The 26,478-nt window shown below is 44.2% G+C and overlaps 1 protein-coding gene across 2 annotated transcripts in view; it reads right to left on the bottom strand.

Moving 5' to 3' along the window:
* The window catches only part of LOC128752463 (neural cell adhesion molecule 2-like), a 215,979-nt gene that overhangs the window by 9,687 nt on the left and 179,814 nt on the right, over positions 1-26,478 (bottom strand). The window contains exons 7-16 of one of the 2 annotated variants that reach the window (XM_053853691.1): positions 24,711-24,880; positions 22,094-22,239; positions 20,579-20,729; positions 14,748-14,935; positions 13,190-13,286; positions 10,939-11,112; positions 9,699-9,818; positions 8,391-8,512; positions 7,339-7,513; positions 920-1,124 (exon numbers count right to left, since the gene is read on the bottom strand). In XM_053853691.1, the coding sequence (XP_053709666.1) occupies positions 920-1,124; positions 7,339-7,513; positions 8,391-8,512; positions 9,699-9,818; positions 10,939-11,112; positions 13,190-13,286; positions 14,748-14,935; positions 20,579-20,729; positions 22,094-22,239; positions 24,711-24,880 (1,548 nt within the window). Of the gene's footprint in view, positions 1-919; positions 1,128-7,338; positions 7,514-8,390; positions 8,513-9,698; positions 9,819-10,938; positions 11,113-13,189; positions 13,287-14,747; positions 14,936-20,578; positions 20,730-22,093; positions 22,240-24,710; positions 24,881-26,478 lie in introns of both variants that reach the window. The other variant, XM_053853690.1, reaches the window with a different exon arrangement.

Here is a 26,478-nt window from a genome sequence, read left to right as displayed (position 1 = left end):
TCTGAACCTTCCACACTCCACACACTGTAAACTAGTGAACTACACGTCACTGAACTGTGGACAAAGACCATTTTATTCAGGACCTTCAGCATCTACGACATGTCCTCGGGGCCGTCTTGGAAACTAGATATGTCATCTGAAAGAGCTAGCCTTCAAATAATGCCAAATTCAGCATGCAAACTTTTTGGATTGTCTATTCACATGCTCCGAATATGGAGTCAGATGAGTCGGGGAAAATGTTTAAGAGGATTGAACAGTGGATATCTTTGTTTTTTTCACTGGCTTTTTTTTTGTTTTTTTCACTATAGTTTTTTTTTTTTATATATATATATATATATAATTAGAAATATATTTATTTCAGGACTTTATAAACGCTCAAAAGAATGACTCTAAAAGCCATTACTTTTACAGTACCCCAAAACTCCGAGATGCATTGTAAAATCCTCTGAGAACTTATCTGACTCCATGCTTTTAACATTCTCATCACAAATGTACACACACAAGAACAAGGAGTCATTGTGTGAATTTTCCCCTGACAACGTCATGCACAGCCACGCACACGCACGCACACACACACACACCGACTACTACACTACAGGGCTAAGGTCACATACTATGAAGGCACTGATGGGGGTGAAGAAACAGGTTCAGAGACATACTGTGCTTGTAAAGGAGGTTGGACGGCTGTTGTAGCTGAACCTAGACGGTAGAAAGTTTCTCTTACTCACAATTAATGAATAAACCACATTAAAATCAACGGTGAGAGCTGAATATTGCCAGCATGTTCCCCTTAAGAGTGTTCGACCGAGGCCCCTGGTGCACACAGACAAGCACAAGACTGAGCCAGCCCTGGCTGCTGACAGAAATAGGGGGCGCTGTGGAGTCTAGCGTCTGTTTGCAGGAAGAACGGAGCACTCACAAGTATGCAGCTTTGCCCTCCTCTATCTCTTTGCCCTTGCCGCTGGTGGTCGTCTTCTTGCTGCAGAGGGAGCGTGTGATGCACATGAGCAGGCCGCAGTGACGGAGGAAGAAGCAGCTGACGTCCACCAGAACCAGCAGCAGCAGTAGCGCCCCCAAGCCCAGGCCCACCACCGCTCCTAGCCCAAGTCCGCTGAACAGGGATTCTGCTAAGGCGGGGAAACACAGACGCAGACACACAGACACCACAAAGCAAACACTGTCAGTACATTGTTGGGCTTCAGGAGGAGGTCATGGTCAGATTAAAAGCACACAGTCAGCCAGACGGACAAATCCTGTGGTCAAACTGAGTAAAGTTCAGTGTTCGTCCTGCGCATTCTCTCGTCACACACTGACGGCTTTGGAAAACCAGACTTTTTGCTCATCTCTCCTGTAAGGTCAAGCAAGTCCCTGAAGCTTCTCCACCTCAGCTAAGTCCAATCTGCAAGTGCCGAAGTGAGCAAGACCCCAAAACTGCTTTGTGATGAGTTGACTTTCAAAGAGAGGAGGGTCTGAAACTGCTCACTCTCGTGTCCCTCGAATGCTGCAGTGCATTTGTCATGACTCGTGATATGCTGTACATGCATAATGCGTAAGTGTAGTGATGAGGTTTCATGAAACAGGTTTTCTTAGATGTTTGCTCCATAGTTCTATTATGGTTTCTATTGAAATCTCTATTGAATCTTAATAAGGATTTTAATAATATTATTATTCCAAACTTTCTATGCTGCACGGATGCCTGTCCACTACTCGATGACCTCAGTAGCAACATTGTCCACAGACACCTGGAGGCCACTCAGCGCAGTCTAATCTCCATCGATAAAGTGAATGTTAAACATTGTGACTAAAGCTATCCAGACGCCTCATGAATGAAAAGTGTGTCGTGGATTTGACGCTACACGATAAGCCTCAGAAGTGGCAGCTCCCCACTGCTGTTGTAGGGCTGGAGTGTTTTCCTCTCTTTTCATCCAATGATAACATAAGCCTGGCTTATTAAATGCTCTGTTTTGAGAAGAGCAAAGTCGGAATTAAAATCTTTTCTTGCACACGGATCACTGCCGGAGCTTCATAATCCCGCATAGTAGCACAAATCTGATTGTTTTAAGATGGCAACTGTCTCCTCATCTCAGTGGGACTTCGGCTGATGAAACGCCAACATATTGGGCTCTATTATGATGCGAAACGGCTTCACTCTAAAGACGCTTTGATCCAAAGCCATTAACTTGCCTCAGTGAACAAATGACGTGGTAAACAAGGCAACGCCATCACTCATGGTGTTTGCTTTTGAAGAAAGGATTTCTCTGGGAGACTTTACATTTTGTTCAGGCCTTCTGTTGTGGGATTTGGAGACACACTTTGGAGGAAATTGACTGTGTCCTCCACCACAGATCATGCTAAAGAGGAGGTAAGATGAGCAGCTCTTTCATTCTCTCCACTGAATGGAGTTCCCTCAGAAGTCTAGGAGTGTCCAATGTTTAACGGTAACAGTGCCTTGTCAAACCCTTGGTCATAGCAGTGATACATCAGACATGGTTGACTACAGTTTGTGAACCTTGGTGTGACAAGGTGACAGATACATAAACATACATTCATCCTGACCATCTCAAGTGAACCAACGCTTGGTCCTGTTGAGGGTTCCGGAGAGCGCTGGAGCCTATCCCAGCGGTCATTGGGCGAGAAGCAGGAATGCACTCTGGACAGGTCACCGGTCCCTTCCGACACACACACATCTAGGGGCAATATTAGAGTGTCCAACTGACCTAGTGAGCACGTCTTTGGGCTGTGAGAGGAAACAGGAGTACCTGGAGAAACCCCACGCAGACAGAGGAATAGCAGTCGTCCTGCCCAGACATGTTAATCTAAAATACTGACTTCAGTTCGGCTCATAGAGTCCAAAGTCAGTCGGAATGCCTGCAGTTTCTCCAAAATGAGGCTTTGTGAAACTGTCATTTTCACAGCTCAGACGACGGCCCTTTCTCTTTATGAAGTTTCAGCGGAAGGGTGGGGCAAATCCGAAAACTTTTAAGCAGAGAGTGCCATCTAGTTGGCTGAAAAATCAGGACACTGTTTCGTGAATCCTCATCAGCCTATCACTGCCTGCCACCATTTGTGTCTCGTGTTCCGAAAGGTTTAAAACTCAGCAGGAAAAAAGGAAAGATCACCTAAAACTACGTAATATAAAAAAAATAGAGAAAAGAGTTGGAGCTAGATATCAGCTCAGCTTACCTCCTACTAGTGCTAGGTAGATGAGGCATCATGAAACAGTATTGCAGAGTTGATGAAATGGTGTCCTGATCTTCAGAGGCCACTAGATGGCGCTCTTGGTTCAGAGATGATGTGAGGTTTCACTGAATAAGTGGTTCAAGTCCAAACATTTTACAGCACACAGTGCCACCTGGTGGACACTGTTTCATGAAACCTCATCAACCCATCACTACCTCCTACCACGTCAAGAGAGATGGGAAGGGAGATACTTCCTGCATCTCAGTGTGCAGTGACATGTACAACAACCACCTCTGCTGTGCTCAATGAATTGTGTATTTCAGCTACTCTTTAAAAATGCGAGGTACTATAGTTGGTTGTAAGAAGCACTTTTTCATAACTGGCTAATGACTACATGGAAAGCATAACATCCTCCTGTGAGAAGTCAATAGCAGAGATGAACATAGAAATGAAAATGATCGCTAAGTGAGCTGAAGAAGATGCAGAGGAGGAAGAAGATGCTGTCACTTCAAAAGAAGACGGAGCTGTTCAGACTGAATGAGATGGAAGTGCTCTTGGAACTGAGGCGAATGGCTCTTTACTTGCGTCCCTGATAACACATTCACATATGTTGTCTGATGATGTCGGGGGGGTGTGGGGATATATCGACATGGGCCCAACGGAGCGGTGCCATCAGACACCGTGGGAGGCAGTGTTGCTGTTACTGCTCGATACGTAGCTCCATTGGGAGACGAAGAAGACCGAGCAATGGTGGAAACTCCATCCTCACTGACCACCGCCACCTACAACACTGCCTCCGTTTTCCTCATTTGTGCCAGATGTACTACACTCAACACTTGTTCTTCTTTGATAGTTTATGACTTTACACGCCATAAACGCAGGAAAAGTTTGTGTTTGTGATCAACATACATTCATTCAGATGGAGGAAAAAGTGCTCATGTGGCCACAGCCACTGCAGCAAATGTGCTTTGGTTTGAATGGAGGACTTATTACTTTCACGGTGTCCAGACCTTATGAGGAGTCAATGAAGGTGGCATCGATCACCATCAACTAATGAAACCATACCCTTTACGATACCCAGAAGACGATTCCACTTGACAACAGAAAGGGCCGAAGCCATCCTGTTCGTCAACATGAGGCAGTGTTCACTGGACTGTTGTTAGCTGACGTCATCTTGGTAGCTGGCTTCTAAACTGCGCTGTTGTTTTGACGTGAGCTTTCAAACGGAAAGGAACCAATGAAACGGCCAATAACCGGGAGAGGCTGCTTCCGTCTTTTTTTCCCAAACCAGACCTCTTGGCAAAGGAAAAAAGAAGTGTTTTCGGAGGACCCTGTCGATTACACAACAGCCCCATTTACTTTTATCGCCCCCTAGAGAAGAGAAGGAAAGTGGTGAGCAGATAACCGCACATCTATTTCAGAGTCTGTGCATGTTCTTTTATTGTCACTTGTTAAGCCGCCGCTTTGAAATGAACAACTTAAATTCATACAATGACATTGATTGTGATAAAGATTTTTCTGTTGAGTGTACAGCACTTCCAGAGAAGGTTGTCATGAGACCTATCTTCACTTTATTCCATCTTTAATGAGATTATCAAAGCAAATCTCTGATGGAAGATTCAATCAAGGATCTTTATGAGCCGCAGAATGAAGGAGGGAAAACAGCCAGGACAGAAATGAAGAGAGCATCAACAAACAGAGCCACAGAAGGAGCCACCCGCACGCAGACTCTGGGAGGGAAATGGAAATGAAACATGGATTGTAAGGGGAAGGAAGTGAAAAGGGAAAGACGACTGGTGTGTTTTTGACTGATGGAAACACGTTCAGTAACAGTGCGAATTGTGCTGCAGAGGCAATATGAGCAGGGGCTTTGATTATTAAACCTAGATATATATATATATATATATATATATATATAGTATAGACTGAGCAGCAGATCGGTCTGGTGCTGAGATCAAAATGTTGTTGGTACACAGACACATCCTCGCCTGATCATTAGTGAGGTGCTGAAACTATCTCTTCATTTCAGAGCTCAGTAGGTGGCGAGTGTGATGCTTGCTTCAATGTATCAATGAATGAACTCATTCTCTCAAAATCTCAAATACATTAAAGGAAAAACAAACAGGAAAAACGACTGAGTACAAAATAAAGGAAGTACAACTTGGTGGTAAAAGTCGCTGAGGAGGAAGACAACGGTCACCTGAGGAAGAATCACTTGTGCAGCTGGTGCGGTTGCACAAGGTGACTTCCGTGGCATGATCCAGGTACGCGTCACTGATAGGATCCACCAGGTGGCCTTCACATTTTTAAGACTACCGCCATAGTTTCCAGGCTGTAGGGGGCGTGACAGTGGATGTGGTCTGCGTTTAACTTACAAGCATCACTTGTATCTGTTGTTACAGTTTATGAATGAAGTCTAACTACGATTGTGTATCTATGTGATTGTGTAAACTGAGGATTGGCTCGACGACAGAGCTCAAACTGTGACTTACTGCTGACCATTTCTCCATCCTGACGCTGTGCATCACTGACATTTTCATTCAGAGCCTCCACTTCTAACCATCCCTCCTCTCTCTGGGAACGTTCCCATCATGCATTGCTGTTTGCTAACGAGACAGGACAGGTAATCGACCAGCAACAACGTGCTTCACCGCCTGGCGCCTCTCAGGTGTGTGTGTGTGTGAGTTGGGATCGAGGTATAATTTGGGTGGCACAGAAACAACTCCCCCCATCAGAAATGGATGAAGTGGAATGTTCACCGAGGAGAACCAGCAGCATTTTGTCCTGTTTATTTCCACTCTGGTCTGCAGAGGCACGTGCACACGGGAGCAATGAAAGAAGCGCTGCAGATCAGGAAGCATGTTTGTCCTCTGAGGTGTGTGTGTGTGTGTGTGTGTGTGTGTGTGTGTGTGTGTTCCGGTTCAAAGTGGAACAGCAACATGAACTTCAAAGTGTCTTTATATTTCTGCATCCGTGTGGGTAAATGAGCTGGAGGATGTTGAAACAGACCTCTTTGCAAAGAGAGAGTCTTTAGAGACTCGAGAGTGAGGATGTGTGAACCGATGAAGCTTGTTACTGACAACGGTGATTATTATTATCATTAGTTTTGGTTCTCTTCATAGTCATTACAGATGGAGTTTCTCTCAACCTGTGTCTGTGTGTGTGCTCAAGCAGATCTATCCTACTCAATTTGGGGAAAACACTCCCTTGCGGGGACCTTTTGCTGGACCTCAAAAGGTCACGGCTCAATTTGGAGACGAGGGCTTCGAAATAAGTCATTATAATTGGGTTTAACTGTGGTTTGGAGTCTTGGTTTTGGATGGTTCATTCAGGATCAGCGGCTGGGGCAAGGGTCATGGCACTGAGCGCTCCCCACAAAGATGCTTTGACAAATACAGTGGTACCTCGGTTCTCGACCACAATCCGTTCCAGAAGTGAATTGTTCAAAATCTGAATGGATTTTTCCCATGACAATGAATGGAAAAAGAACTAATGCGTTCCAAGCCTTAAAACAGTCTTTTGTAGGAGTGAATGTAGAGCGTCTGCTGCAGGTGGCTGTTCCTCTATGTGTGTGGCCGCTGCATGTGGGAGGGGTTGCCGAGTGAGTGAGGTCTCTCCAGAAGTGAAGAGGTGCCCGGTGCGTGTCCAGCTCTGAATGTGCGCTTCTGTGCAGTTTGGCTGTGACAAAGTCATAAACCAAGTCACGCTCTGTCCCAGAGTGGCCTCATCCCTGTCCCAGCTCCAGCCCACAACAGGACATCAAACCCTGGAGTGAGCGCTCCAGCACCTCCCCTGTGACACTCTACCACGGTCCAGTGTGGAGACAGGAAAGGTTTTACACCTCAATATGAAGAAAAAACAGTCAGTAAATGTAGCCAACGGGACACGTCTGCATACAGAGGCTGCGTTATACACGATAACAAAGCGTGTTGTGGGTCAGCTGGTCGGTCCGTGCACGTTATGGTTTTTCCGGGGGCGTTTGAGTTCTGGGTTTTCGTTCGAAATCCGAATTGAAAAATGAGTGAGTGCCTTGTTTAGTGATACCTATGGGGATCAATTCTCTGGGATCGAGTGACTTAGATCCTTTTCTCCACTTGATCCTAATGAGACCACAGTCTCAAAACTCTGTGATGCGCAAGGAACAGAAGTCTCAGTCACCTGTGATGTCGGGCTTCTGAGGCATGAAGAACTGGTAGAACGTCGGCTCTGACAGGCCTTTGACGTTGCGGGCAGTGATTTCCACTTCATATCGTGTGTTCCACTGCAGCGGCTGAAGCAACGCGAAGTCGTTGGCTCCGGGGACCAGTTTGGTCATCCACTGTTCCTCCTTATCCTGGCAGAAAAAAGGAAGACGTATTTCCAAAAGGGGAAAAGAGAAACACCTTCAACGTTTAAACCCCATGACAGTGTGATTCCTCCACTTATGAGTAAAAGGATTTGGGGTGTTCTTATAGCTAATTCTCAGTCACCTGTCGTATTGACTTAGCCAAGAGAAGCTAATCCTGTTTGTCACTGTTTTTTTCCGCAGAGTGTATGATGTTCCTTTGTAGCCTCTGAACACATTTTCTGACTCATCATCTTGAAAGACAAAGTCAAAATGACAGCTTCCCCCGAAACAGCTACTGTGTCCTTTGGACACGGGAGCACTGAGAAGGAATGAAGCGACATTTAATTATGGCTCACACCTGCTGACTATAAGCTGCTCTTGCAACTTTGGGATTAGAAGCTAAAGAAGAGGAGCCCCAGTGTTTGTTGGCCTCATTAAAAACGGCAGAATCAGAATTGGCAGCATTCTTAAGTTTCCACTTTTTTATCACTTAACATCCCGATGTATTTAATTTTCACATTGCTCCGATAACAATTTTTCACTTGAAGAAACCTCAAATTAAGATCTTCCATGAATGAGTTTTTAAAGTTAATCGCGATCATCGTTATAACAGGGAGAGATAAGACTGAACTAGTGATGGAGGCTTCAAGGAAGTTAGGGTTAAGGGTGACTATGGTTTCATGAAACAGTGTCCCAGTTTTCAGAGGCCACCAGATGGCGCTGTCTGCTGTAAAATGTTTGGATTTAAACAATCAATGAAACCATTTACATTGAAAAACATTGCATTTTTTTAAATTATTTTTTGGAGCATAGAGCGGATGAGGACATGGAGCTTCACGAAGCCTCACTCGCGAAGCCTCAGCAGACGCGCACGACAACTCACTGTCTTGTACTTGACGATGTACTCCACGATGGGCATCCCTCCGTCGTCCTGCTTCACCAGGCCCAGCCTGTAGGCCTTACCCACACCTCTCTGGCCGTGAACCGCCGGAGGGCTTGGCTCTCCTGCCAGGCACGATAAGAGAAGCTTCACAAGTGAAACAACAGTGGCGGTTAAGATGCTCTAAGACCAGCATTTAGGTCAAGGAGAGATGGAGAATTACAGTCCCATTAAAAGGAAATTTCACTAATCATCTCTTTTTCTCGCATCAATCCGCCAGCGGAAACTTTCCCCAGGTCTCGTGTGGATTTACAACCCCACCCATTTCCACCCCAGCAGATTGCCAGAATTAATAAAGTATCCTAATAAAACGATGGCGGTGTTTAAGTTTTAATGGCACTGTAAAACATCTCGACACCACCGTCACAGGAGGTTTTCAGCTGCAATAACTAACTGACTGGTATCAGTGAAACACAAGCTCCTGCGCAACAATGACGTGATTTAGGAGACAACAAATAAAAACAGGCCTTTTATGGCCACTTTAATGGCTTGTTTATGCGGCTAATGAAATGTTTATTCCTGTTTAAGACCTGAGAACATTAAAATTCTCTTTAAGTATCCAGATGTAATTCCAGTGTTTGTCGGGTGTTGCAGAAGGCGATTTGGCTTGTAAAAGCATGTTGCTTCCTTTGAAGACGAATGGACAAATATAAGAATCAGAATCAAATCCACTGCTGAAATGAAAAAACAGAATTGAGAAATAAATGAAAAATAAATAGTAGCTAAGGGAGGGGAGGCAAATGGCGTTTTGCTTATAGATGTAATGTCATATGAGGCTCTCATTTCTGTCTAATGAGTCTTTTCCACTTTCAACGGTTCAACAACACGAAGCCCTGGGAATCAGTGGACAACAGTGCAGGTGACTGCAGCCAGAGTCAGGGGTGAAAAGTAGTAATGGGTTTCATGACACAGTATTGACACAGTATTGAAGGAATGATGAGGTTTCATGAAACCGTGTCCTGATTTTCAGGGGCCACCAGATGTCACTGTCTGCTGTAAAGTGTTGAACAATGAATTCAATGAAACCTCACATCATTTCTAAACTGTCTCATCAGCACTGCATTGCTGTTTCATGATACCTCACCTGCCCATCGCACGTGAAACTTCCGCAAGTGCGAAAGTGAAAGAGGCTTTTGTATTTATAAGAAAATTTCCAAAAGAAAATGAACCGATGTGGACTCCTTCCGCTTCCTGGGAACCACCATCACCAAGTTGAAAGAGGACCTGGCAGGAATCTGGGGAGGAACTTACTGATGGGTAAAGTCTGGAAGGACTCTGTGTGGCTGAACTCTCCCTGACCCTTCCCGTTGACCGCTGCCACCCGCACCTCATACGTGGTGTTTGGTTCCAGTCCGGTCAAAACCACAGTAGCTGCAGTGACACAAAGAGAAAGGAAGATGATGTCAACCGAGCCCGAACGGACGCGAGGAGAAAAGCTCATTTAGATTAGAATCCATTAAAGTTTGTGACAGTAATGAGTATGTTTAAATAAATAAGCAAATAAATAATGAGTGACACATGAATCAAGCGAAAGCCTCCAACCTGCTTCAGATCTGGATGAGTCATAATTTGCCTTATTAGTTCTGCAGCGGCAGTCGAACGTAACATCTATGATTAAAGACGATCTCATTCTCACCGTCAGCGGATTATTAAATATATTCACAAAAACCTCGCTGCTAGCCACATGCAGAGACCCAGTCGGGGGAGCGAGGAATGATGTGATGATGGCAAGCTGGCGCGGGGTAACCTGACTCAGCCTGGTGCGTTTGCTGCTGCGTACATCACTGGCCACACGACCAACGCAGTTTAGGGAATCTAATTATACCTCAGTGTTTACTGAGACTGGTGTTTGCTGCCGCGGCCACCAGGATGAAACGATGCCACTTCACTGCCTGGCACACATTCAGCGAATCATTTCCTTGGCACCAGGCTATTAAAACCATCTCACTCTGAAGCTTCTGAGACCAAGAAAGTGGATGGAGGAGAAAAACACCGAAACAATGAGTGATAATTTTGGATTGTGGTTCTGAATCAGGAGCCCACATTTGGTTCTAAATCTCCTCAAAGTAGAACACTCCCTTGTTTTACTGAGTCAATTAATACATATCGGCGGCGTGTGCTCAATATACCCATTAAATAAGTCGGAAATATTACATAATCACATTGTTCAAATAAACTAGTAGATTGAGTTGAGTTGTGATGGGTTGATGAGGCTTCATGAAACAGTGTCCTGATTTTCAGAGGCCACCAGATGGCGCTGTCTGCTGTAAAATGTTTGGGCTTGAACAACCGAATCAATGAAACCACACATCATTTGTGAACCAAAAGCGCCATCTAGTGGCCTCTGAAAATGAGGACAGGGTGATCAACCCTGCAGTACTGTTTCACGATACCTCCTTTACACGACACTCATTTACCCATCACTAATGGTGACATCTGAAGCGTATGGAGTTAAGGCTCATGCAATGCAGAATGTAAGATGAAGACTCACTCTGAACACTGTGCGACCGAACGTCTCTCCAGTCCTGAGAGCCAATCTCTTTGTACTGAACCAGATAGTGACTAATGGGGACGCCACCGTGGGAATCCGGCTTCATGAAGGTGACCGTTGCCAGTCGCTGTGAGACTGCAGACAGGCGGACCGAGTATGGGTTTGACGGCACATCTGGAGACACAAAACAACAGTTCATGAAAGTTGCAAACTCATATGGATTCATACACTGCGTCATTTTTACACAATTATTTAAACAATATAATAAATCAAAGTAAAATATTCTTCAGATTAAACCAAGGGGATTTCATTTCAGTCCATCCCACTCAAGTGAAAATATCTCATGTTCTGTTGTTGCCATGGTATCCCAAAAAAAAAAAAAAAAACTCTTGCAGGATACAAGAGTATCCTGTGTTGTTTTTTGTTTCTTTTTTCAAATAAACTTCCATGCATTTAGGGATTAATTTACAAGGATCCCTTGACAAATACTGCATACAGTTTTGGAATTTAAACGCCAAGCACAGTAAAATAATGGCATCCGCAGGCTATTTTTCTTTTTTTTTTTATCATCAGTTTCTCTCTGGTTCTCATGATCTCAGGGGAAGGTAGGTCTTGACAGATTTACAAGTGTCCTCATTTCAAGCTTCAGAGCACTGATATTATATAAAACCATTTTACTGAAGAGCACATAAAAACCTTAGTGTTGAAGTGGTCCCTTCTTATAGTTTCTGGAACAGATAAGGACGGGTGTCTAATTGTTGCGTTCAACCTGTTACACTGCAAGGAAACTCATGGATGAGGAACATACCCTGAGCTCAAGAGAGCACATCTGGCTGGATGTACTCTGGGATCCAGTCCAGATCCAGTCCACATACTGTTTGAACAGTGGGCCAGAACCCAGAATGGACGGAGGCCAAGATCTGAACTGGAGTAGCAAAATTAAGTTAATATACGGCCAGGATCTGGTATAGATCTGCGCAACATCTGGGCTACATCAGGCCCAGATCTGGGCGAAATATGACAGTCATATTCCAGAGAGGAGCTGGAGGATCCGAGGCAATGAGCACGTCAGATTCCCATGCGAATCTGATGACTTGTAGCTGAACCCGATCCGGCTGCTACCTGGGTATTTGGCTGCTCAGATCAGGAAAAAAAAAAAAACAACTGTGTCATGATTTGCTTTTATTTTGTAACTTCGGTTTTGTACTTCTTCCTCTTCTCTTGGTTTACGGCACACGGCTGGAGTCAAGCGTGTCATCATGGTCAGAGCTCAGAAGCACCTGGACTCCTGCAACCTCAGCCAGATCGACGCCGATTCCTGTGGTGAATTGGCTCTCCTCAGTCGTTCTCACTTTTTGCTTCTGAGTTAGTGTTTTGTTCCCTCTCCGTTTCCGCGTGTTTTCTGGTTTGTTCTGTGATTTTTGTTGTTGCTCTTCATTGTGTTTTGTCTCTCTGTTTACAGACTTATGTTTGTTTGATCTACCGGTTTCTTCTGGTTTTATTGTTGTGTATCATTAAATATTGAACTTTGTCCGCATCGGGTCCCGCGCATCGATCAGAACATGTTTTGAAAGACAAACAACAGTCCTATTAACATCTTATTGTGTAATGCACGAATGAATGTTAGCTTCTGAAATAACTGATAATGGCTACGATATTCTGTTAGTACCACGTCTGGATCATTTGAACTGCCTTTTGTAAATTATATTTATGATTTTATAGCTGAATTTGATGTGAATACATGTCTTATTACACAATCCTGAGATTCCTCTCACTCTCCGAATATTTTTTCCAATGTAAATCCTTGTGAATACATCACACCTGTGCTTGAAATAAACAGTGAGACAAGAAGAAACACCTGAGTGTTACAAAATAAAATTCTCTCTGACTGTTTAACAAATTCCAAAATGCTATTTTTCATTACCAGCTAATGAAGCTTGATGAAAAACAAATGTCCCTGCTCGACGTTTTGGCCAAAGTAATTCAATCTGCACGAAGACAATTGAACCTGTTGTGTTCTCGCTGCTGCTGCCAAGTTCAGGGACCTCCAGTGGAATGTGGCTGGGGAGATGCATCACTATCTGAGATGACCATTGCCTCATTAGCACTTGGGAGTGAAAGTTAAACGCCCCTCCTGTGTACTGCTGATAATCCTGCCACCATCCCAGGAGCTGCAGAGTCGCTGTGGCTTGTCATGCGTTGGTGCTGGTGTCCAAGGCCAGATGAAGAGTCATTCGCTCTGATGACTTACCTGCCTGGGCCAAGATGAACTCCTGGTATCTCACGCCGATGTTATTGCGAGCAGTGCAGTTGTAGCGTCCAAAGTCCCGATCAGACATCGGCGTCACCTGTCAGTCAGAAATTAAACATGACTCAGTAACTCCTGCCAGAGTCTCAATCCACTTTTCTCTCATGGAGTCATCAAGATGAGGTTTCGTGACAGAGTGTCATGGTTTTCACATGCCACTAGATGGCGCTGTCTGCTATAAAGCATTTGGACTAGATCAGCTACTTCAATGAAATGAGAGCGCCACCTAGTGGCAGTAGTTATTAAATAAATCAAGCCTTATATGGATCTTTTAACATTGACTCCATTTTTCCGTCCGGGGTCAGGATAGAGCCTAAAAACCCACATATTTTCTAATGTTATTCCATGTGAGCCATATATATTTTTAGTACAAAGTACAACAAAATAAAAAGGAAGACTATCAGTTATAGCTTGTTATAGGACTCTGAATTGATTTTTTTAAATAAGTACAGTGGTGCCTCGGTTTTCGAACGTCTCGGAATTTGAACAAATCGGCATTCGGACAAAAAATTCTAGACTTTTTTGCTTCGGATTTCGAACGAAATCCAGAACTCGAACGCCCCCGAAATAAGCCGGAAAAACCATTAACGTGCGCTGACCGATCAGCTGATCCACAACTCGCTTTGTTATTGTGTATAACGCAGCCTCTGTATGCAGGCGTGTCCCGTTAGCTCCATTTACTGACTGTTTTTTCTTCATATTGAGGTGTAAAACCTTTCCTGTCTCCACACTGGACCGTGGTAGAGTGTCACAGGGGAGGTGCTGGAGCGCTCACTCCAGGGTTTGATGTCCTGTTGTGGGCTGGAGCTGGGACAGGGATGAGGCCAGTCTGGGACAGAGCGTGACTTGGTTTATGACTTTGTCACAGCCAAACTGCACAGAAGCGCACATTCAGAGCTGGACACGCACCGGGCACCTCTTCCCTTCTGGAGAGACCTCACTCACTCGGCAACCCCTCCCACATGCAGCGGCCACACACATAGAGGAACAGCCACCTGCAGCAGACACTCGACATTCACTCCAACAAAAGACTATTTTAAGGCTTGGAACGCATTAGTTCTTTTTCCATTCATTGCAATGGGAAAAATCGATTCAGATTTCGAACAATTCGCTTTTCAAACGGCCGTCTGGAACGGATTGTGGTCGAGAACAGAGGTTCCACTGCATTTATCTTTATTATAAAGTTATTGCAACATTAGTGGAAACTTGTTCTAGTGGCATTGGTCCCATCACGCTCAACCACAAACTCAGTCACAGGGACTTGAACCTACACAGTTCCCATGATGCTTTGCAGTCCTGTTAGCTAATCCTAGTGGTTGATGACCTCAACATGGCTGGTCAGCTGAGCAGCTCAACGTTCCATGAGCAGAAGAGAAGTGAGAAGACCAAGTTGGAATATATGGATGAAAACAGTGCATTTTATCACTCTAATCTGATCATCACCACTTCAAATAAATAAGACAAGATAAAATATGAAACTGAAAATAGATAGTGATCAAACCTCCAGAATGGACTTTCCCTCTCCGCTGTGCACCCGAGTGTTAGCGGTGCCCTCAGCCGAGATGGTGAACCTCTCCCTTCTCCACAACATTGTTGCATGAGGGTTCGACATGACGACGCAGCTGATGTTCACCGGGTTCCCCTCCCACGAGTAGAAGATGGTGTGGTTGGTCAGGAACTTTGGAATGTCTGTGGACACAGAATAAAGCTGCATCAGGATGCAAAGAAGACAGCAGTCAGTTATTTAGGCTAAAGAATTTCATTCAAATCGGAGACCTTTAATGCACTTAAAGGTCTCCGATTTGAAGACCTTTGATGTCCTGTTGTGGGCTGGTGGGAGGTTTCTGACTGTAGAAAAGAATGACTGTACTTTTCTACAGTCATTCCTGTAGAAATGACTGTAGAAAAGTCATTTCTGTAGAAAAGTCATTTCTACAGGGGTGTTCTATTCCCAGACAGATGAGCCACCTGGTAATGTTCTCTAATCGCTCCTCTAGTATTCCATTACTGCTTCTGGAGAACGAGTCTCGCGGGATGAGGTTGATGTTTGGTTTGTTGCGTTTTGGAAGGTTGAAGCTGCTCCTTTACTCTCAGTTGTTGTCACATATCCAGTTAATGTTCCAATGAGCGTCATTCCCCTCTTCTAGGGTTTGGCAGATTCCAACCGCGACACCTTGAAACTGAACTGAGTGAGTCTGCCTTTCGTTGGGGAACATAAAACATGATTCTGGCATGGTGATCCAGCCTCTCTTCCCCGCCTGCCCAGCAGCTCTCGGCGTGGTGAATTTCAGCAGTTCGTCTGGTAAATAGACCAGAAGAGATTGTGGTTTATCACCCTGAGCAAGCAGCTTTCGTGCTAAATGCACAACAAAACCTCTTTGTGTCCCTCTTTTTTCCACAAATAGCCAGATAAGATCTTTTCCCAAACTCAAAAATGTATGTTGACTTGACAGCAAAAAGGTAGCCGAGATGAATCTTGATCAGAGGCGCCAGACTGAATCCCAGAAGGGCCATTTAGCTGGACTATGACTGGAGTGGGTGATGTTCAGATGCGCGAGCTTCAGCTATGTAGCGGAGGTAAACAAACTCCTTGACTAATCACCGTCTAATGATATCTAATAACTGTTCAACTATTCAATGTGGAAGTCGTGTGTGTAACCTGATGCAACGGGGAACACGTCGTCAACTTCAACTTCCTTCATTCAGGTCGACAAGAAGATTAGAATATGTGGTTTGTTGGTTTAAGGAAACATTATCACCATGTTAGCAACCGCTAGCAGAAGTCAAGATAGTCCAGGGTCACTTCAGAGATCAAAAGCGCAAGTCTTTAGATACTCTGCATCTATCATTCTTGTGAACACAATCTCGGGAATGTTTCATTTTTTTCAGAACTCCAAAACCTGGTCAAGGAAGCGTGCTGACGATGATGACAGCTCCATGACAGACCACTTCTGGACCTCTGAAGTGAAACCAGTTCAACAGTCAGCACCATCGCTGTCTCCAGAGTTCAACAGAACAGTCGACAAAACGGCTCCTTGCTACCTGTCAGCTTCTTTGCTCTTCCTCTGAGATCATAGGAACCGGACTGAAGAGGTCACAGCGCCACCCTTCGTCTTGGAGGTGGACTACTCATAGTTTGATTTGTACTTGTGCCAATCTCTCTTATCAAAGTAATGTAGTCTCGACACCCGTCTTGAGGCCGAGACCCTGATGGCGACCTGAGTGCCCAATTGAGTCTGATCAGCTCTACCAATGGGCTCTGACGTTCTGATTCCACTGACACCCATTACTCCGTCCTGGCCCCCACTTTTCTCACTGCAAAAACAACTTAGGCTGGTTATTTTTGGAGAAACCCTGCGAGTTGTTTGGTTTAGCTGCAGAAAGCTCAGGGAAGCTCCGGGGTGCAAATCTCCATTAAGATCATTCCCTCCAAAGTAAATGTGGAGGCAGAGCACAGACGCTCATTCGCTGGGCAAATAGAAGTTATGGATGAAAGCGGGCCGAGCTGCTTCCTTGGGTCCAGTCAGAGCGGCATTATGCGGCTCCGATGTTCACTTGGAGGATTCCATTAAAGAGATTGATGCCGGGCTCTGTGTCAGTGTTTTCATGCCGCAGCCTGTGGTGACTGAGTAAATGACATCATTAGTTTCAACGCACATGGAAGCGTCTCGCACACTAAAATGCCAATGTCAGCTGCAGAAGCTCACAAGGCAGCTCCACGGTCTGGGATGCATGCGCCTTCAGCCGGCGAAGAAAGACTTCATTACGGCTTGTCACATATGCAAAACAAGTCTCATGAACTCATAAGTCGCCTCAACCCAGAGGAAGAAGAGATTGGTTTCCAGCTCACAACAGAGTGCAGGAATATATATCTTTTGATGCGTCTGAATAATTTCATACATCTGCTCGGCGACGTAGAGAAATATGTATCTGCTCCAGTCAGGATGAGGGGAGGCTGAAGTCCAGCAGAAGTTCTCCTTCAGAGTGTAATTATTCATCTTCACTGCCTTCTGTCAGCTCTCCAGCGAAGGCAGGCAGTGGTGGTGCGCATTCACCATTCAAATCCAGCAGGAGAGGAAGTATTTGCTTTATGGACTTTCCACCAAAGTTTTCCCCCCAAAATCCTGGCTGGTGCATCAGTATGTTTTTGACTATCAAGACTTCAAAGTACAGCATCTACATCCAGCCTCTGGGCATTAGTTTCAAGTGAAAGTGCTCTGAGCTGTGTTCTCAGAGTTTTCCTTTCATGTCGTCATTTGTACTGCACATTAACTCTCAAAAGCACATTTAGTTGTACAGTAGGATGACCCAGAGTGACTGTTCCTTCAACTTAGAATATCTATTTTCCAAAAACTTGTCATGCCTCGCTCACATTTCGGTATTAGCTAGTGCTTTGTCACCCTGCCTCACCCTTTGTTCTTCCCGGGGGCTTCACTCGCTCCCAGTTTGTGGCAGACAGATCAGCGGAGATGAAAGTGGGACACTCTTTTGAATGGCAGCTTTAGTTTTTAAATCACGCCAGATGGTTCTTGCGACAAGGCTCCATTTATTTGCAGCTACTCCCGAGTACATCGAGTCTCATGGGGGGTATTTACACGAAGTGAGGAAGCCAGCATCCTCGCCAAAAGTTCCCACTCTGGACCCTGTTTGCAAAAGTTGTGGCGCCAGTGCTGTGTAAACAAACACTGCTTCTGACACTGAACTGTGGCAGATTCTGTAATTTCCCTCTCGGTGAAATGGTGCCGGCGCCGCAGAGATCGCACTTGTCAGCGACACATTCATCCTCATGTGTCTGCGCAGCATTGATGCCCCAACAATGAGCAATAAAACCAGACTGAAGCACTGTAGGGTGTTTGTCCTTTCCATCTCCACCTCAGCTATTAAGGGCTCTTTTTCACTCAGTCTGGCTTTTTATAAAACATTCATGCTTGAATCTGTGACTTTCAGTAGACTAAGGGAGGGAACAGCACTTTCTATAATTTACTAACCACACGTCTAAAACAAGAGAAATGTAGGTTGCTGAGGCCTCATGCCTCTCACATGCTATTTGGGTGGGAACCATGTCATTCTCCAGCTTGGGTCCCCCAGCAGAGGCCTGGACGTATCAGGGTTCTGAGGAATATCTTAGCTGTTCCTTGGACTGTGCTCTTCTGACTGATCAGGTGTTGTTCCTGGGATCTGCTGGGCGCCACTGTCCCTCAGTGCTCCGACTACCACAGGGACCTTGACCTTCCACATCGGTTCCAATGGTCCGTTCAACTCCTGATTCTTCTCAACACTTTGTGTTCCTTCTTCCTGATGTTGCCGTCAGCTGGGATCCCACGTCTATCCCCACTGCCCTCTTCTGCTCTTTGTCCACAACCACTATGTCCAGTTGGTCAGCCAGCACCGGTTTGTCTGTCTGGAAGCTGAAGCCCTACAGTGTCTTAGCCTCCTTGTTCTCCACCAGTCTTGGTGGTACGTCTCATTGGGATAGGTAGCGACGGCTACATGAGGTTTCACTGAACAGTGTCCCGATTTTCAAAGGCCAGATGGCAATGTTTGGACAACTCACCAATGAACCCTCAGGTTATTTCTAAGCGAAGAGCACCATCTAGTGGCCTCTGAAAAAGGTTCAAGGTTCAAGGTTCAAGGTTCAAGGTAACTTTATTGTCAAATATGCTACAGTACGAGACATATAGCATGGATGAAATATCTGTTCTCACAGACCTGGACACGACATACAATCACAGACGAACATAAAGATCACAGACACCACATAAAGAGGACACTGTTTCGTGATACCTCATCTACCCACCACTAGGGTTTGGATGCTTCTGTACTGGGTCCCCTCTATATTCTATGCTTGAATGTCTCTGGGACATTATTCCGTTGTTCTGCTATATTATTTTATTGTTCTGTCATATAGCTATCAACCTCATTCAGGTTTCAACACTTAACTTAACACTTAACATAACAACATAATTGTATCAAATCCTTTTTTTCAATCTAAAGAGAAAAGAAATTGATCAAATAGTCAAATGTAAAAATTGATCTTTCACTTTGCTCATTTACAAATGAATCAGTCAGAGATGCCCTCAGTCAGCATTGTGGAGTCCAGCCTGAGCAACAGTGCTAACAGAATGTTTTGAACACCGTCGTCTTCAAACAAACACTTAATGGTGGAGAAATTTTGGCCAGTTCAAGAAGGTTGTGTTTTTCCTCTGAAAGCTACATCTGGCCACCGTCTGGATCTGTGTTTGTCACGGTGCAAAGCTAAAGGTTTCAAACACCTCTCAGATGGGAATAAGGAGGGCATTACACTTCACTTTCCTCACACCATTACCCTCCATCTGCAGCTGCGTAATTCCCCCAATAATAGCAGCGTAGCTTGTTCCATATCTGCACACGCATGCCACAAGTCGACTTGATAATGAAGCTTGCCATTTTAAAACCCAAATGGAGATTTTCTTGTCAGGCCTCATTAGGCAGGTGATGACTTGGCAAAAGCAACAGGCACTGAGAAATGTGAGGGTTTTTTTCTTGAACTGTCAAGTGACGGTGATGCCACCCTGTCCTTGGTGCCATGTGTGTGGTAGTCGGGGTTATTCCTGTAGAATAGCTCTCTAACTTGATCTTCTGTTAAATAAGATAAAAACAGTGCTCACATTCATTTACAGGTCAGCGTGTCATTTTTCTCTCCTCTCTCTTGGCGCATCCATCTCTGATGAAACTGAGACATAACCAGCAGAGTAGTCTATCAAAGCCTCAACAGCACAGGCATGTTGCACTACACTGGTCTCAAGTGGACCAATGGATAAAAGTCTCATTCATGAGGTTTGAGAGGGTAAATAATGAGGATAGGATTCTCAAAGTTGTTTCAAGTTCTATGATTTGTCTTCGATATCAAGCAGGAACTGTGTCAGTTAACCTGTATTACAGTTTACTTACTTTGTTTACAGTTTACTTGTATGTGAAAAGTCTATTTTTGCTCAGAGCTAACTTCAACACTTCAAACAGGCAGCTGATTTGATTTATGTTGCACTCCTTATTATTATTATTACTATTATTATTATTATTATTATTATTGTTATTATTATATATTCTTCTTCTTCTTATTGTTGTTATAGTGTTATTATTATTACTATATTATTATTATTATTGTTGTTGTTGCTATATTGTTATTGTTACTATTATTGTTGCTGTTATTATTATACTCATTCTTATGTTTTGTTCATCGTTGCACATTATTCCAAAGCACTTTCCCAGTGGGTGGGATCCTCACTGACCTTGTTACTAAAGTTGATTCTGACTGTGAAATTGAGGCAAAGTAAACAAAGGTCTCTAACTTACACTCAATATCCAGGAACATGCTCTTCTGATGACCTCCGATCCTGCTGAGAGCCTCACAGTCGAATCGACCCAGGTCCGCCAGACGCACTCCACTAATGGTCAGCACGGACTTTCCATGACGACCACGCGCCTCAACTCTGCCATCCAGACTCTGAAAGCAACGTTATATTTCAGACAGAATAATCCTTCTAAAGCACTTGAGAGTAGCATCAGGCTGATGACCTTTCATGACGTAGTACTGAAGGGTTGATGAGGTTTCGTGAAACAGTGTCCTGATTTTCGCTGGCCACCAGGTGGCGCAAATGTTTGTACTTGAACACACACATCGTTTCTAAACCAAATATTAGGAGGCTGTTTCATCAACTCTGCAGTACTGTTTCATGACACCTCATCGAACCACCACTACTTTACAGTTTGACAGCAACAGCGATCTCTTTTCACTGTTATTGGCCCATGAACTTTTCCACATTGATAGAAGGATTGCTTGAGTCCCCAGACAACAAAAGTCAGAGACAGAAAAATCTTTCACAATACTAACACAAGTGGGATGCAGCCGCACCAAACAGAGAAATATATTACATTGTTTCATATAAATATGTAGTTACACTTTAAAGTAGGGAACATTTTTTATTTTTTTATTTATATATTAACTAGATATTCAAATATGTAATCGCAGCATATAAACAAGTATACAACATGCAATACTGAGCATTTATAAGTGTCCTATTAAGCTTCAGTAAATATTGGCCTGGAATAGTCTCTGAAAGTTCACAGTAAACAACAAGCTCATAACTCATTACTGACGGTTAATAATGATCATCAGCTCAGTAAAGGTAAATTAATTTTCTGAAGTGTAACCAAGTCCATGAACACGCTGAAGTCCAACGGTGGGTGAGGCTGAGATTTGGGTGTGAACTGAAACCCTCTTGTGCTGACTCGCGCGTGTTTGTGGAGCCTCAGTGTATAGTTTTTTCTGTTTTATCACCACCTTTATAAGCCTGACATTTGAAGGTCGCAGCCATTAGAGAGGCGGTTTATCCCAACAATACATGTCTATGGGAAAAAAAAACGATGAGATTACTTATTGATTCCATTAATAATTTGTTGCAGTCCTTGTGGAAGAGAATTAAAGGAAAAGGAGGAGAGAAAGAGGAGACCTTTCATAAAATGACTCACTAACCCCCCCCTCCTCCTCGCTTCACCTCCTCACTGTCAGACTGTGTCTGGAGACCCAGTCCGTCCTGAAAGACTCTCCTGCTTGATATGCAGGTCAGCTGTGGTGAACACAGCAGCACACACACGGAATTCACACAAGCGCAGCCTTCGCCAGAAGACTGCATTTTCCAGACAAACAATTCAAAATAGAGCTAATATTAATGAACCAGAGGGAAAATAATCCCTTTCGCTGTGATTTGTCGCTGCTGCTGAACTGGCCATGCAGATTTCTTACATAGCTTAATCCGGCAGATTTTAGCCCAGCTGAGTTTGTGACTTACACAAGAGGAATGCGCCCACCTTATCTCCATCTTTAAAGGTTCTGCCATCACTTGCTCTCTTCCAGGAGATGTCTGGCAGGGGTTCCCCCTCAGCCACGCAGGTGATCATGGCGGCGCTGCCCTCCACCGCTGTCACGTTCTTCAACTGCGTGATATGAGGTTGGACTTGACGGAGGAGAGGAGAGGAGATGTAAATGATGTATCCAGCAGTTTGACATTCAATGGCTCCTCTAGCTTCCCATTTAAATCACCGTAGCAAGTATGAAAGGGATCTGTCCTGACGCTGTGGACTTCTCAAACTTTCATGATGGATATTCCATGTGACAAAGGACCTGTGGTTCTAAAAAGGCAGACAACTTGACATGGTCCTGCGGGGACCTCTACAAGGTGAAGGGAATTTCTGCTGCTGGACTCGAATGGTGATATTCCACAGCAGCCAGGCTGCAGGCCAGGACGAAGCCAAGCTTCATCTAACTTAAAGGTTAGTTTCATTCAAACCTGGGGTGTCCAGATGTCTGGGCAGGTTGCAGGGTTTGGTTGCGAACCAACGAGCACACAAACTTCACTAATCAGGTCTCTGAAGATTGTAAAGGCCCATTGATGCCCAATGTTACGTACGAATCCGGATCTGTGTTCATTTTGTCCGTATTGTTATGTTCTGTGTCTTGTCTGTGATTTTATTTTTGTAACTCCCGGTTTTCCCGGTTCTTTGCTCTGTGTCTGTTTCCCCGCAGCTTGATGGCAACGCAGCTGGAAGTCATTCCACTAATCATCTTCTTGGATATCTTCCGCACGGGTTCCAGCTTGCCATTGCCAGATGGTCCGTTTAGGAATCTCATGGTACGTTCTCCCTCGATTACTCTGCTCATTTGTGTCCCTGTTTATCTCCCTGTTCCGCTCCGCGTTCTCCTCTTCGTTCTCGTGCCTTTCCTCTCTCTCTTGCTCTTCTCTCTGCTCCGTGATAGTTTTGTCTTGAGTGTTTGTTTACTCACTGATTTAGTTCGACCAGTGTGGTATTTATTCCCTCGGTCGGTGTGTGTGTTTTTACCACGACCCAGCGTCCTTAGTTTTACTACAGCCTCGTGAGAGTTAGATCGGAGTGCGTTTCTTAGTTGTCCCCGTTTTCACGATTGTATCTCTTACACCTGCTTTCTGTTTCAGGTTTTTCCCCCTCCTTTCGTGTTGTCCTACGTGCTCCGCTTTGGTGTCGTCGCCCTCAGTTCTCCTGATTGTTTACCTTTGATAATTGCTAATCTCGCTCGAGTCTTCTGTAAATTTAAAACCACTCACCACACTTGGGTACACTAGCTAGACAAACATGACACGTATTTCTTTCCAGTTCTACAAGGCTTACTAATATACAGAAAGCTTACTATGGCAGCCTCACCGGCCACTGCCTCCGACATCACTGCCTCTGTTTTCAAAACATTTCGGAGTTTGTCACGTTTGATTCTGGGCTGCTCCTTCTGGTGGATGTAGTGGTGAACAGCAACACCAACGTAAAGAGCGTATGGAAGCATGTGACGGTAACATATTGGAAAAGGACGGGTCCGATGTCCGACATGAAGGGAGCATGAACGTACCTTAATCTGCTGATTGACAGTTTGACATTGAACTTACATCTGTTCAGTCCTTCAAAGTGTGATCATTTGTTGGAAAAAAGCACCTGGCTGTGTCTGATCCTCACTCTCACGGTGTAATACGACGTTGGGGAAGTAGACTTTTACGACACCAACAGCAGTTGTATGTTATCCTGACGCTGTGGCTGCAAGTCAGGTAAGAGGAAGACGGATGGAGCTTGAACAATAAGCACTATCTCTGTTCCTGCTGCTACAGCAAGAAACTTGGCTAAAAAAAATGTAGAAATCTCTACTGAAAATGACTGTTTCTTTTTGTATGAATGGTTTGAACAGTTTATGAGCTAGTACCAGGAGAACCGAAGCAGTCAGAGAAGCAAAGCCTTGGGAAAGTCTGTGCACCTGAATCTTAAACAAATGACCTCTGAATCTGCTGTCAAGACAATAAACTCCAACTTCATTTCCATGCAAACACTGTGCAATGCTACACTTTCTCTTCACTAATTTGTTCATTTAAATGTGCATTTTAAACAAACGGGCTTTTCTCTGCTCTTGTAAGAATGTTGCAGGGAAACATCGCTACACTTTCATGAGTTCACCATCTCGGAGATCATAGGAGAAACGGCCGGCAGCTTTGTGAAAAATATCCATCCAATTACATCCATGAGGCCTGCAGTAATTGAAACAAGGATCATTAGAGGTGATATTTGGGGGAAATTCAAATGTTGTAATTGTTTTATTGTGAGCCGACAAGCTCATGCGCTGATGTAACGCAAGAGGACATCCATTTTGTGAACTCCAGTGGGTTGTAAATATGGTTGAAGGCAAGATGGCTGCATGTAATGCAACATAAAGAGACAAATATTAGACAAGAGGGGAGTTAGCATTAACTGATCGATAGATAGAGATGAATAAAGTATCTATTTATCTATCGATCTATTGAAGCCTCCATTGGGACGCAGGCCTTCTGCTACGTTGCTCAACTCAGACTCACTTGCATCACCTTGAACTGTTGCAGATTGAAGTTACAAAAACATGAATGGCAGTGAGTGGTTTTACCAAAGACTTGGAGGAATATCTCTCTCTCCTCAGACCCCGCCTTGTTGGTGGCCCTGCACGAGTAGCTCCCTCCGTCGCCCTGGCGGATATTTTGCACCAGCAAAGTGTTCCGTCCTCCATCCAGTCGATGGAAGAAGTACTGCTCGGACGGCTCGAGCATCTGACCTTTCCTGCACAAATCAAACCGGCCGTCAACATGTGTAACCACAGGTTAAAGCACCTTAATAAATATATAATTAACATGTTAATGGTCGACTTTTTTCCAGCAGGTGGCAATCACGTCACATCAAGCTGTTGCCTTTAAAAAATATAGCAGTGTTTTATTTGCCATCCAAAATGAGAATCCCTCTGGTAGACAATAAAGTTACACGAGCTGAGGCAGGATAATTACATGGTCGTAATAAAAAAATTGATGATGCCACAACTGTAGAGCAAAAAGAAAAGTATTAGTATGCTCTGTTCGTGGGTAGATGAGGTATCATGAAACAGTATTGCAGGGTCGATGAAACAGTGTCGTAATTGTCAGAGGCCGCTAGATGGCGCTCTTGGTTGAGAAATGACGTGAGTTTGTTAGTAGTTCAAGTGCAAACATTTTACAGCAGACAGTGCCATCTGGTGGCCTCTGAAAATCAGGACACTGTTTCATGAAGCCTCATCAACCCATCACAGTCTGAAGTTCAAAACACTTCTGCTGTGAAGAAGGAAAAGTAAAACTGACGTTATATAGCTTGTAAATATATAAGGAAAGTATACTACAATATTAGTTTCATTTATAATAAAGAAAATAGAAAAGTTATTAATTTAGAAATTAATTGGAAAACAAAATAATGATTTGAAAAAAGGCTCCATGAGAATAAAGAAATAAAATACAAAACCAAAAAAACCATTCATCAAGTGCATTCACATTTTAAAGCAAATGAATGCGCATTGACTTGGGAGTCGTGTAAAGTTCTGTCCAACATTGGAGTGTTTTCCCACACGACTTTCTCACAGCACGTCGGTAAGGACTGCCGCTGTCATCTGTAGCTCGTGTACTTAAAGCACTTTTCCTGAGTAAAAACTGATTGACAGTGGTTCCTGTGCTTACAATCATAACTGCATTGAATTACATTTAGAATAGGTTTCACAATGCGTCAATGAATTATAATCATTAACTGACGTTTTGAATCCATTTGTGTCAGTCAGCGTCACGTCACGGTGTGAAAGAGAGACTGAGATTGTGTGTGCCTGCCTGTGTGTTTCACGGATCCATTCAAGTCAGTCAGTGTCGATAAAACACCAGTCTGCAAGTGACACCAATGAATGTTCTGTCATTTCTGTTTTGACCTTTATCCAAATCCAAAAATGACTTTATTTAACAAAGGGTTCTCCACTGCATTTCAATAGTTGACGCTTGGAAAAAATATATATCAGAACTTCAACGTCTGTTAGCCAGCGGTCTGGCATTACATTCAGATTGATGCAGTGCATTATTGTGTAATAAAGTGCAGATGTTGCACTCAAAATGGACGTCATCCAAACACACGTTCTAAAGCACACTCTCCGCTCAACTGATGTCCTGGTCAGGTTCTACTACTGATGGGTAGATGAGGTATCATGAAACAGTATAGCAGGTAGATGAAACGGCGTCCTAGTGTTCAGAGGCCACAAGGTTTAGAAATAGGTTGAGAAATGATGTGAGGTTTCATTGAATTCATTGTTCAAGTCCAAACACTTTACAGCAGACAGTGCCACCTGGTGGCCTCTGAAAAACAGCACACTGCTTCAT

The sequence above is a fragment of the Synchiropus splendidus genome, chromosome 1 (genome assembly GCF_027744825.2).
Source record: "Synchiropus splendidus isolate RoL2022-P1 chromosome 1, RoL_Sspl_1.0, whole genome shotgun sequence".
Lineage (NCBI taxonomy): Eukaryota > Metazoa > Chordata > Actinopteri > Syngnathiformes > Callionymidae > Synchiropus > Synchiropus splendidus.
This window is presented reverse-complemented; position numbering and strand designations above follow the sequence as displayed.